The sequence below is a fragment of the Ranitomeya imitator genome, chromosome 3, assembly GCF_032444005.1.
Source record: "Ranitomeya imitator isolate aRanImi1 chromosome 3, aRanImi1.pri, whole genome shotgun sequence".
In the NCBI taxonomy this organism is placed as follows: Eukaryota; Metazoa; Chordata; class Amphibia; order Anura; family Dendrobatidae; genus Ranitomeya; species Ranitomeya imitator.
This window is the reverse complement of record NC_091284.1, coordinates 14,776,109-14,790,661: the sequence shown is the minus strand read 5'-3', so window position 1 is coordinate 14,790,661 and position 14,553 is coordinate 14,776,109. Positions and strand designations below refer to the sequence as shown.

Genomic DNA, 14,553 nt, shown 5'->3' with positions numbered 1-14,553 from the left:
GTGTGGATTTCTTTTCTTCTAGGAGAAGAGCGGCGCCATATAAAGACAACGCTGCAAACCTGGGTGAGTGTCAGAGCCACAGCCCCGTATAGCCAGGGGCGACACACTATACAGGGGGCGACACACTATACAGGGGCGACACACTATACAGGGGGGACACACTATACAGGGGGCGACACACTATACAGGGGGGACACACTATACAGGGGGCGACACACTATACAGGGGGGACACACTATACAGGGGGCGACACACTATACAGGGGGCGACACTATACAGGGGGCGACACACTATACAGGGGGGACACACTATACAGGGGGCGACACACTATACAGGGGGGACACACTATACAGGGGGCGACACACTATACAGGGGGCGACACTATACAGGGGGCGACACACTATACAGGGGGCGACACACTATACAGGGGCGACACACTATACAGGGGGCGACACACTATACAGGGGGCGACACACTATACAGGGGGCGACCCACTATACAGGGGGCGACACACTATACAGGGGGCGACACACTATACAGGGGGCGACACACTATACAGGGGGCGACACACTATACAGGGGGCGACACACTATACAGGGGGCGACACACTATACAGGGGGCGACACACTATACAGGGGGCGACACACTATACAGGGGGCGACACACTATACAGGGGGGACACACTATACAGGGGGGACACACTATACAGGGGGCGACACACTATACAGGGGGCGACACTATACAGGGGGCGACACACTATACAGGGGGCGACACACTATACAGGGGGCGACACTATACAGGGGGCGACACACTACACAGGGGGCGACACACTATACAGGGGCGACACACTATACAGGGGGCGACACACTATACAGGGGGCGACACACTATACAGGGGGCGACACACTATACAGGGGGCGACACACTATACAGGGGCGACACACTATACAGGGGGCGACACACTATACAGGGGGCGACACACTATACAGGGGGCGACACACTATACAGGGGGCGACACACTATACAGGGGGCGACACACTATACAGGGGGCGACGCACTATACAGGGGGCGACGCACTATACAGGGGGCGACGCACTATACAGGGGGCGACGCACTATACAGGGGGCGACGCACTATACAGGGGGCGACGCACTATACAGGGGCGACGCACTATACAGGGGGCGACACACTATACAGGGGGCGACACACTATACAGGGGCGACACACTATACAGGGGGCGACACACTATACAGGGGCGACACACTATACAGGGGGGACACACTATACAGGGGGCGACACACTACACAGGGGGCGACACACTACACAGGGGGCGACACACTATACAGGGGCGACACACTACACAGGGGGCGACACACTATACAGGGGGCGACACACTATACAGGGGGGACACACTATACAGGGGGCGACACACTACACAGGGGGCGACACACTATACAGGGGCGACACACTACACAGGGGGCGACACACTATACAGGGGGCGACACACTATACAGGGGGCGACACACTATACAGGGGGCGACACACTACACAGGGGGCGACACACTACACAGGGGGCGACACACTACACAGGGGGCGACACACTACACAGGGGGCGACACACTACACAGGGGGCGACACACTATACAGGGGCGACCCACTATACAGGGGGCGACGCACTATACAGGGGGCGACGCACTATACAGGGGGCGACGCACTATACAGGGGGCGACGCACTATACAGGGGGCGACGCACTATACAGGGGGCGACGCACTATACAGGGGGCGACGCACTATACAGGGGCGACACTATACAGGGGGCGAGACACTATACAGGGGGCGACACACTATACAGGGGCGACACACTATAAAGGGGGCGATACACTATACAGGGGGGACACACTATACAGGGGGGACACACTATACAGGGGGCGACACACTATACAGGGGGCGACACACTATACAGGGGGCGACACACTATACAGGGGCGACACACTATACAGGGGGCGACACACTATACAGGGGCGATACACTATACAGGGGGCGACACACTATACAGGGGCGATACACTATACAGGGGGCGACGCACTATACAAGGGACGCACTATACAGGGGGCGACACTATACAGGGGGCGACACACTATACAGGGGGCTACACACTATACAGGGGGCGACACACTACACAGGGGGCGACACACTATACAGGGGGGACACACTATACAGGGGCGACACACTATACAGGGGGCGACACTATACAGGGGGGACACACTATACAGGGGCGACACACTATACAGGGGGCGACACTATACAGGGGGGACACACTATACAGGGGCGACACACTATACAGGGGGCGACACACTATACAGGGGGCGACACACTATACAGGGGGCGACACACTATACAGGGGGCGACACACTATACAGGGGGTGACACTATACAGGGGCGACACACTACACAGGGGGCGACACACTACACAGGGGGCGACACACTATACAGGGGCGACACACTATACAGGGGGCGACACACTACACAGGGGGCGACACACTACACAGGGGGCGACACACTATACAGGGGCGACGCACTATACAGGGGGCGACGCACTATACAGGGGGCGACGCACTATACAGGGGGCGACGCACTATACAGGGGGCGACGCACTATACAGGGGGCGACGCACTATACAGGGGGCGACGCACTATACAGGGGGCGACGCACTATACAGGGGCGACACTATACAGGGGGCGAGACACTATACAGGGGGGACACACTATACAGGGGGCGACACACTATACAGGGGGCGACACACTATACAGGGGGCGACACACTATACAGGGGCGACACACTATACAGGGGGCGACACACTATACAGGGGGCGACACACTATACAGGGGCGACACACTATACAGGGGGCGACACACTATACAGGGGCGATACACTATACAGGGGGCGACACACTATACAGGGGCGACACTATACAGGGGGCGACACACTATACAGGGGGCTACACACTATACAGGGGGCGACACACTACACAGGGGGCGACACACTATACAGGGGGGACACACTATACAGGGGCGACACACTATACAGGGGGCGACACTATACAGGGGGGACACACTATACAGGGGCGACACACTATACAGGGGGCGACACTATACAGGGGGGACACACTATACAGGGGGCGACACACTATACAGGGGGCGACACTATACAGGGGGCGACACACTATACAGGGGGCGACACACTATACAGGGGGCGACACACTATACAGGGGGCGACACACTACTATACACACTATGGCAGGGGTGACACACTATACAGGGGGCGACGCACTATACAGGGGACACACTATACAGGGGGCGACACACTACTATACACACTATACAGGGGCGACACACTATACAGGGGGCGACACACTATACAGGGGGCGACACACTATACAGGGGGCGACACACTATACAGGGGGCGACGCACTATACAGGGGGCGACGCACTATACAGGGGGCGACGCACTATACAGGGGGCGACGCACTATACAGGGGGCGACGCACTATACAGGGGGGACACACTATACAGGGGGCGACACACTATACAGGGGCGACACACTATACAGGGGGCGACACACTATACAGGGGGCTACACACTATACAGGGGGCTACACACTATACAGGGGGGACACACTATACAGGGGGCGACACACTATACAGGGGGCGACACACTATACAGGGGGCGATACACTATACAGGGGGCGACACACTATACAGGGGGCGACACACTATACAGGGGGCGACACACTATACAGGGGGCGACACACTATACAGGGGGCGACACACTATACCGGGGGTGACACACTATACAGGGGGCGACACACTATACAGGGGGCGACACACTATACAGGGGGCGACACACTATACAGGGGGCGACACACTATACAGGGGGCGACACACTACACAGGGGGCGACACACTATACAGGGGCGACACACTATACAGGGGGCGACACACTACACAGGGGGCGACACACTATACAGGGGCGACACACTATACAGGGGGGACACACTATACAGGGGGCGACACACTATACAGGGGGCGACACACTACACAGGGGGCGACACACTATACAGGGGCGACACACTACACAGGGGGCGACACACTATACAGGGGGCGACACACTATACAGGGGGCGACACACTATACAGGGGGCGACACACTATACAGGGGGCGACACACTATACAGGGGGCGACACACTATACAGGGGGCGACACACTATACAGGGGGCGACACACTACACAGGGGGCGACACACTATACAGGGGCGACACACTACACAGGGGGCGACACACTATACAGGGGGCGACACACTATACAGGGGGCGACACACTATACAGGGGGCGACACACTACACAGGGGGCGACACACTACACAGGGGGCGACACACTACACAGGGGGCGACACACTATACAGGGGGCGACACACTACACAGGGGGCGACACACTACACAGGGGGCGACACACTATACAGGGGGCGACACACTATACAGGGGCGATGCACTATACAGGGGGCGACGCACTATACAGGGGACACACTATACAGGGGGCGACACTATACAGGGGGCGACACACTATACAGGGGGCTACACACTATACAGGGGGCGACACACTACACAGGGGGCGACACACTATACAGGGGGGACACACTATACAGGGGCGACACACTATACAGGGGGCGACACTATACAGGGGGGACACACTATACAGGGGCGACACACTATACAGGGGGCGACACTATACAGGGGGGACACACTATACAGGGGCGACACACTATACAGGGGGCGACACTATACAGGGGGCGACACACTATACAGGGGGGACACACTATACAGGGGGCGACACACTATACAGGGGGCGACACACTATACAGGGGGCGACACACTATACAGGGGGCGACACACTATACAGGGGGGACACACTATACAGGGGGGACACACTATACAGGGGGCGACACACTATACAGGGGGCGACACACTATACAGGGGGCGACACACTATACAGGGGGCGACACACTATACAGGGGCGACACACTATACAGGGGGCGACACACTATACAGGGGCGATACACTATACAGGGGGGACACACTATACAGGGGGCGACACACTATACAGGGGGCGACACACTATACAGGGGGCGACACACTATACAGGGGGCGACACACTATACAGGGGGCGACACACTATACAGGGGCGACACACTATACAGGGGGCGACACACTATACAGGGGCGATACACTATACAGGGGGCGACACACTATACAGGGGCGATGCACTATACAGGGGGCGATGCACTATACAGGGGACGCACTATACAGGGGGCGACACTATACAGGGGGCGACACACTATACAGGGGGCTACACACTATACAGGGGGCGACACACTACACAGGGGGCGACACACTATACAGGGGGGACACACTATACAGGGGCGACACACTATACAGGGGGCGACACTATACAGGGGGGACACACTATACAGGGGCGACACACTATACAGGGGGCGACACTATACAGGGGGGACACACTATACAGGGGCGACACACTATACAGGGGGCGACACACTATACAGGGGGCGACACACTATACAGGGGGCGACACACTATACAGGGGGCGACACACTATACAGGGGGCGACACACTATACAGGGGGCGACACACTATACAGGGGGTGACACACTATACAGGGGCGACACACTACACAGGGGGCGACACACTACACAGGGGGCGACACACTATACAGGGGCGACACACTATACAGGGGGCGACACACTATACAGGGGGCGACACACTACACAGGGGGCGACACACTATACAGGGGCGACCCACTATACAGGGGGCGACGCACTATACAGGGGGCGACGCACTATACAGGGGGCGACGCACTATACAGGGGGCGACGCACTATACAGGGGGCGACGCACTATACAGGGGGCGACGCACTATACAGGGGGCGACGCACTATACAGGGGCGACACTATACAGGGGGCGAGACACTATACAGGGGGGACACACTATACAGGGGGCGACACACTATACAGGGGGCGACACACTATACAGGGGGCGACACACTATACAGGGGGCGACACACTATACAGGGGCGACACACTATACAGGGGGCGACACACTATACAGGGGCGATACACTATACAGGGGGCGACACACTATACAGGGGCGACACTATACAGGGGGCGACACACTATACAGGGGGCTACACACTATACAGGGGGCGACACACTACACAGGGGGCGACACACTATACAGGGGGGACACACTATACAGGGGCGACACACTATACAGGGGGCGACACTATACAGGGGGGACACACTATACAGGGGCGACACACTATACAGGGGGCGACACTATACAGGGGGGACACACTATACAGGGGGCGACACACTATACAGGGGGCGACACTATACAGGGGGCGACACACTATACAGGGGGCGACACACTATACAGGGGGCGACACACTATACAGGGGGCGACACACTACTATACACACTATGGCAGGGGTGACACACTATACAGGGGGCGACGCACTATACAGGGGACACACTATACAGGGGGCGACACACTACTATACACACTATACAGGGGCGACACACTATACAGGGGGCGACACACTATACAGGGGGCGACACACTATACAGGGGGCGACACACTATACAGGGGGCGACGCACTATACAGGGGGCGACGCACTATACAGGGGGCGACGCACTATACAGGGGGCGACGCACTATACAGGGGGCGACGCACTATACAGGGGGCGACGCACTATACAGGGGGGACACACTATACAGGGGGCGACACACTATACAGGGGCGACACACTATACAGGGGGCGACACACTATACAGGGGGCTACACACTATACAGGGGGCTACACACTATACAGGGGGGACACACTATACAGGGGGCGACACACTATACAGGGGGCGACACACTATACAGGGGGCGACACACTATACAGGGGGCGACGCACTATACAGGGGGCGACACACTATACAGGGGGCGACACACTATACAGGGGGCGACACACTATACAGGGGGGACACACTATACAGGGGGCGACACACTATACAGGGGGCGACACTATACAGGGGGCGACACACTATACAGGGGGCGACACTATACAGGGGCGACACACTATACAGGGGGGACACACTATACAGGGGGCGACACACTATACAGGGGGGACACACTATACAGGGGGCGACACACTATACAGGGGGCGACACACTATACAGGGGGCGACACACTATACAGGGGTGACACACTATACAGGGGTGACACACTATACAGGGGTGACACACTATACAGGGGGGACACACTATACAGGGGGGACACACTATACAGGGGCGACACACTATACAGGGGGGACACACTATACAGGGGGGACACACTATACAGGGGGCGACACACTATACAGGGGGCGACACTATACAGGGGGGACACACTATACAGGGGGCGACACACTATACAGGGGGGACACACTATACAGGGGGGACACACTATACAGGGGGCGACACACTATACAGGGGGCGACACACTATACAGGGGGGACACACTATACAGGGGGCGACACACTATACAGGGGGGACACACTATACAGGGGGCGACACACTATACAGGGGCGACACACTATACAGGGGGGACACACTATACAGGGGGCGACACACTATACAGGGGGCGACACACTATACAGGGGGCGACACACTATACAGGGGGCGACACACTATACAGGGGGCGACACACTATACAGGGGGCGACACACTACTATACACACTATGGCAGGGGTGACACACTATACAGGGGGCGACGCACTATACAGGGGACACACTATACAGGGGGCGACACACTATACAGGGGGCGACACTATACAGGGGGCGACACACTATACAGGGGGCGACACACTATACAGGGGGCGACACACTATACAGGGGGCGACACACTATACAGGGGGCGACACACTATACAGGGGGCGACGCACTATACAGGGGGCGACGCACTATACAGGGGGCGACGCACTATACAGGGGACGCACTATACAGGGGGCGACACACTATACAGGGGGCGACACTATACAGGGGGCGACACACTATACAGGGGGCGACACACTATACAGGGGGCGACACACTATACAGGGGGCGACACACTATACAGGGGGCGACACACTATACAGGGGGCGACACACTATACAGGGGGCGACACACTATACAGGGGGCGACACTATACAGGGGGCGACACACTATACAGGGGGGACACACTATACAGGGGCGACACACTATACAGGGGCGACACACTATACAGGGGCGACACACTATACAGGGGGCGACACACTATACAGGGGCGACACACTATACAGGGGGCGACACACTATACAGGGGCGACACACTATACAGGGGGCGACACTATACAGGGGCGACACACTATACAGGGGCGACCCACTATACAGGGGGCGACCCACTATACAGGGGGCGACCCACTATACAGGGGGCGACCCACTATACAGGGGGCGACACTATACAGGGGCGACACACTATACAGGGGCGACACTATACAGGGGGCGACACTATACAGGGGGCGACCCACTATACAGGGGGCGACCCACTATACAGGGGGCGACCCACTATACAGGGGGCGACACACTATACAGGGGCGACACACTATGGCAGGGGCGACACACTATACAGGGGACACACTATACAGGGGGCGACACACTATACAGGGGACACACTATACAGGGGGCGACACACTATACAGGGGGCGACGCACTATACAGGGGGCGACGCACTATACAGGGGGCGACGCACTATACAGGGGGCGACGCACTATACAGGGGGCGACGCACTATACAGGGGGCGACGCACTATACAGGGGGCGACGCACTATACAGGGGGCGACGCACTATACAGGGGGCGACGCACTATACAGGGGCGACACTATACAGGGGGCGAGACACTATACAGGGGGGACACACTATACAGGGGGCGACACTATACAGGGGGCGACACACTATACAGGGGGCGACACACTATACAGGGGGCGACACACTATACAGGGGGCGACACACTACTATACACACTATGGCAGGGGTGACACACTATACAGGGGGCGACGCACTATACAGGGGACACACTATACAGGGGGCGACACACTACTATACACACTATACAGGGGCGACACACTATACAGGGGGCGACACACTATACAGGGGGCGACACACTATACAGGGGGCGACACACTATACAGGGGGCGACGCACTATACAGGGGGCGACGCACTATACAGGGGGCGACGCACTATACAGGGGGCGACGCACTATACAGGGGGCGACGCACTATACAGGGGGCGACGCACTATACAGGGGGGACACACTATACAGGGGGCGACACACTATACAGGGGCGACACACTATACAGGGGGCGACACACTATACAGGGGGCTACACACTATACAGGGGGCTACACACTATACAGGGGGGACACACTATACAGGGGGCGACACACTATACAGGGGGCGACACACTATACAAGGGGGCGACGCACTATACAGGGGGCGACACACTATACAGGGGGCGACACACTATACAGGGGGGACACACTATACAGGGGGCGACACACTATACAGGGGGCGACACACTATACAGGGGGCGACACACTATACAGGGGGCGACACACTATACAGGGGGGACACACTATACAGGGGCGACACACTATACAGGGGGCGACACTATACAGGGGGGACACACTATACAGGGGCGACACACTATACAGGGGGGACACACTATACAGGGGCGACACACTATACAGGGGGCGACACACTACTATACACACTATACAGGGGGCGACACACTACTATACACACTATACAGGGGGGACACACTATACAGGGGTGTCACGATTCCCCTGACCGCTGTCACCACTGGGTCAGGATTCACACCGTGACCGTCACCCCTACGTCACGGATCAGGGTGACTTTAGGCCAACAGACGGCTATCACATGTGCAGGGGGGCTTATCTTAGTTATCCCTCCACTGCTAACAATGTGATGAAAAACCACACACAAGGCTATTGACCTCTTAGTTTACAGCAGGGGCTTATTCTAGGTATCCCACTGCTTTTCTATATACCACGAACTGCAGGGATTTATGTATATCCCGCTTACAGTTCCACTTAACACTTGCAGCTCTCTGGCGCCCCCTTACTCTCAGGTCAGATTAGGTACTGCACCCTGGGTAATTAGTCGCCAGAAAGGCTGCCTGCTATGTACTGGCTATTGGGCACGCTGCAGCGACGCGATAACTACTCCCACACAGGCAGGAACAATAATTATCAAACCCGCAGTTGCTTCAGCAGAATCCAACCGTCAGCACACTTTCGCTGCCACCAGCTTCGATTAAACGGGTCCGAAGCTAACCCAACACAACAGTAACAGTAGCGTATTTTCCCTTCAAGAGACTTAGGGTACGGTTTAGAGCAGGAGAACGAACTAATATATAATAGTATATCCCATTAAAAATAATTAGGCAATGCTTTATCAAAAATAGTTTATAAAGAGGTTATAAATGAGACAATTGCAAATATGTACATGGGTAATTATAACATAAAGGGAATAAATGAGAAAAGCAACACTTACATGTTTAAAGCATGACAAGCAACCAGGCTAGTGCAGTTTCCATACATCCCAGTCCATGGGATGTACCAGCTCTTCCAGGACAATAGGACAAAGCAGTCCAGAAGGAGAAATCAGCAAAAAGTGACTCCTCAGAGCCTGCCAGACACTTAAAACATTAAGGCTGTGACATCACAGAAAGGCTGGCTTATCCAGACCCTCCTCTCTCTACATTCTGCATAAACTTTAAACTATTCTCTCTGATTTCTATAACTTCACTACAAAACATGTCAGCGTCCTAAAAAGCTCATCATTCATCTCAGATTAACGTGAGCATTCTAATGAGATCAAATATGTCCTATCTGGGATACATATTTACAGAGAAAACCCTACTTCTTTACCAGATGGAGTTAGAAACTCGTGTTTCATGAGATGTGTAGCTACACCGAGTGGGACTACGAATATATATTTTCGTATTTCTAGCTTAAATCGTTTGCCTAATATCTAACAAAAACTAAACAAAGAATCTTTCATGGATTTTTGGAGCCATTTTTCCTGTTCTAGCTGGACAAAGCTTACACAGGAAATGCCAGTCGTAAATTCCGTTCGGCCATAAAACTTCTAACCCCCACACTCTCTGAGAAGGAAAGCCAGGAATTTGCAGCTACAACTGTTACTCCAAGAAGGGGGGGCTTAGCCCACACAGGCTAGAGAACTACTTATGATATTTCATACCATATCGTGACACCTCCCCCTTTTGGTGTGCGCTAGGGAGGCAGTACCCCACGGTATGCCTCCATGGGCACCTCAGTAGGTTCACCCTGGCGGGAGAGTCCATCTGCATTCCCATGCTCTTTGCCCGTTTTATGTTCAATGGTGAAGTCAAACTGCTGAAGGGCAAGGCTCCAGCGTAGCAACCTGCCGTTGGTTCCACACATGGCGTTTAGCCAGCGCAGAGGGTTGTGGTCGGTCACCACAGTGAAGGTGTGACCGTACAAGTAGGGCTGCAAGCGCTGCAGGGCCCAGACTATGGCCAGGCACTCCTTCTCGATGGTGGAGTAGGCCACTTCCCTCGGCAAAAGTTTCCGACTCAGGTATAACACGGGGTGCTCTTGGTCCTCCGAGTCAACCTGGCTGAGTACAGCACCAAGGCCAAACTCGCTGGCGTCGGTCTGCACCAAGAACGGTCGACTGCTGTCGACTGCTTTCAACACAGGGGCGTTGCACAGTGCGGTTTTCAACGCCTTGAAAGCCCCCTCACAGCCATCTGTCCAGTTGACGATGTGGGGTAGCTTCTTCCTGGTGAGGTCCGTCAAAGGTTTTGCCAGGCTACTATAGTGCGGTACGAAGCGCCTATAGTACCCTGCAGTGCCCAAGAAGGACATCACCTGTTTCTTGGTCACGGGAGTGGGCCAGTTCACGATCGCGCCCACTTTCTCCGGCTCTGGCTTCAGGGTGCCTCCGCCTACCCGGTGTCCTAGGTAGTGAACCTCCCTCTTGCCCATCTGACACTTCCCCGGCTTGATAGTCAGTCCTGCTTGGTGAATCCGCCTGAGCACCTCCTCGAGATGCTGCAGGTGTTCCCTCCAGGAGGGACTGAAGATGGCAATGTCATCCAAGTACGCCACGGCGTACGTCTCCAGTCCCTGAAGCAGGCGGTTGACCATCCGCTGGAAAGTGGCAGGGGCATTCTTCATGCCGAAGGGCATGACCGTGGACTCGTACAGTCCAAAGGGTGTGATAAAGGCGGACTTCTCCTGCTCCTCAGGGCTCAGGGGAATCTGCCAGTATCCTCGACTCAGATCCATTATTGTCAGGTATTTTGCGCCAGCTAACTTCTCAAGCAGCTCCTCGATGCGCGGCATTGGGTGCGCATCCGAGGCTGTGATGGCGTTGAGCCCCCTGTAGTCCACGCAGAACCGTGTGGTCCGGTCCTTCTTTGGCACGAGGACTACAGGCGATGCCCACGCGCTCTTTGACCGTCGAATCACCCCCAGCTGTAACATCTCATCGATCTCTTGGCGCATAGTCTGCTGCACCTGGTCAGAGATTCGATAGGGTGTTCGCCGTAGTGGGGCGTGATTCCCGGTGTCCACCTCGTGGACTGCTAACTCAGTCCTCCCAGGTCGGTTGGAGAACACGACCCGGAAAGGTTCCAGGGTGGTTTGCAACTGCACCCGCTGGGGTTCAGTTAACGAGGCGCTTACCTCCACATCCTCGATGGACCCATTGGCCTTGGCTTGGGCCAGCAAGTCCAGGAGGGTGTCTTCCTCACCGTCTTCGGGCAAGCTGCAGACCGGTAGGACGAAAGGTTCACGTTCGTGATGAGCCTTCATCATGTTGACGCGAAAGGCCTTTCGCCTACCCCGAGCGTGGTCAAGCGTGACCACGTACGTGACCGGGTTGAGCTGTTGGTGGACGACGTACGGGCCCTCCCAGGCTGCCTGAAGCTTATCCGTTGGTACGGGGACCAGCACCCACACCTTTTGACCCACGTGGTAGGTCCGCTCCCGGGCGTTCTGGTCGTACCAGTGCTTCTGATCAGCCTGAGCCTGCGTCATGTTGTCATGCACCAACTGCGTCAAGGTCTGCATCTTGTCACGGAAGCGCATGACATACTCCACTATGGACACTTCAGAAGGGTTCGGCTCCTTTTCCCAGGATTCTCTTACCAACCCAAGGGGTCCCCGGACTCGCCTGCCGTACAGGAGCTCGAAGGGGGAGAACCCCGTCGAGGCCTGTGGAACCTCTCGGTAAGCGAACAGCAGGTGTGGGAGGTACCGCTCCCAGTCGCGCCCTTGAGTCTCAACCAGCATGCGTAGCATCTGTTTGAGGGTACCATTGAAGCGTTCACACAAGCCATTGGTCTGTGGGTGGTACGCACTCGATACCAGGTGCTTCACCTGCATTTTCTTACAGAGAGCCTCCATTAGGCGAGACATAAATTGGGTCCCTTGATCAGTAAGCATTTCCCTGGGAAATCCTACACGTGAAAAGATGGCCAACAGGGCATCTGCCACCTTATCTGCCCTAGTTGAGGACAGAGCTACTGCCTCTGGGTACCGGGTAGCATAGTCTACCACAGTAAGGATGTATTGCTTTCCAGAGCTGCTGGGGACGGCCAGCGGGCCCACAATGTCCACCGCGATCCTCTGGAAAGGCTCCTCTATCACTGGCAAAGGGATCAGGGGAGCCTTAAGAGCAGGCCCCGCCTTCCCCACTCTTTGACAGGTGACACAGGAGCGGCAGTAGTTTGACACATCTGTCCCCATCTTAGGCCAATAGAAGTGTTGAGACAGCCGGGCCTTAGTTTTGCTGATCCCCAAGTGTCCAGCTAGCGGGATCTCATGGGCAATCCGCAACAACTCACCCCGGAATTGCTGCGGGACGACCAGCTGTCTTTCCCTCAACCACTCCTTTTGTGATTCTCCGGGTACTGTCTCCCGGTACAACCTTCCTTGTTCCCAGAACACCTTCTCCTTATCAGTCTCGGAGAAGGGCGTCCCGGCAAGTTGTCTCAAACTCTCTAGGCTCGCATCTGTGTGCAGAGCGGCCTGAAACTCCTGGCTAGGGGAAGCCAAAAGCGACGTCAGGGTCCCTTCCCCACGGGAACCCTCTTGGACCTGCTCTGGGTCCACCTCTGGTTCAGTCACAGTGGTGACTGAGGAGGGTCCGGAAGGCAGACAGTTATCTGCGTTCCGGGCACTCTGACTGCGGGTGACAGCAGCTACATAGGCTGTCTCCCCGGGGGTTTCTACAGGCCCATCAGCCGGCGCTGCTATGGGCTCTACCTCCCCATCCACCCCCAACACTCCAGGGGCTGTGCTACTTATGGGCCAGTTACCTTCCTCGGTGGCACTGGTCACTTTCATGGCGTCACCTTCCTCACGGTTCCCAT

General features: G+C 56.3%; 1 protein-coding gene across 2 annotated transcripts in view; it reads left to right on the top strand.

Moving 5' to 3' along the window:
• The window catches only part of UBXN11 (UBX domain protein 11), a 111,478-nt gene that overhangs the window by 10,938 nt on the left and 85,987 nt on the right, over positions 1-14,553 (top strand). The window contains exon 2 of one of the 2 annotated variants that reach the window (XM_069760521.1): positions 23-63. The exons of the other annotated variant lie outside the window; for it this stretch is intronic. Within the exon in view, the coding sequence (XP_069616622.1) occupies positions 23-63 (41 nt within the window). The remainder of the gene's footprint in view (positions 1-22; positions 64-14,553) is intronic. 2 annotated transcript variants of the gene reach the window in all.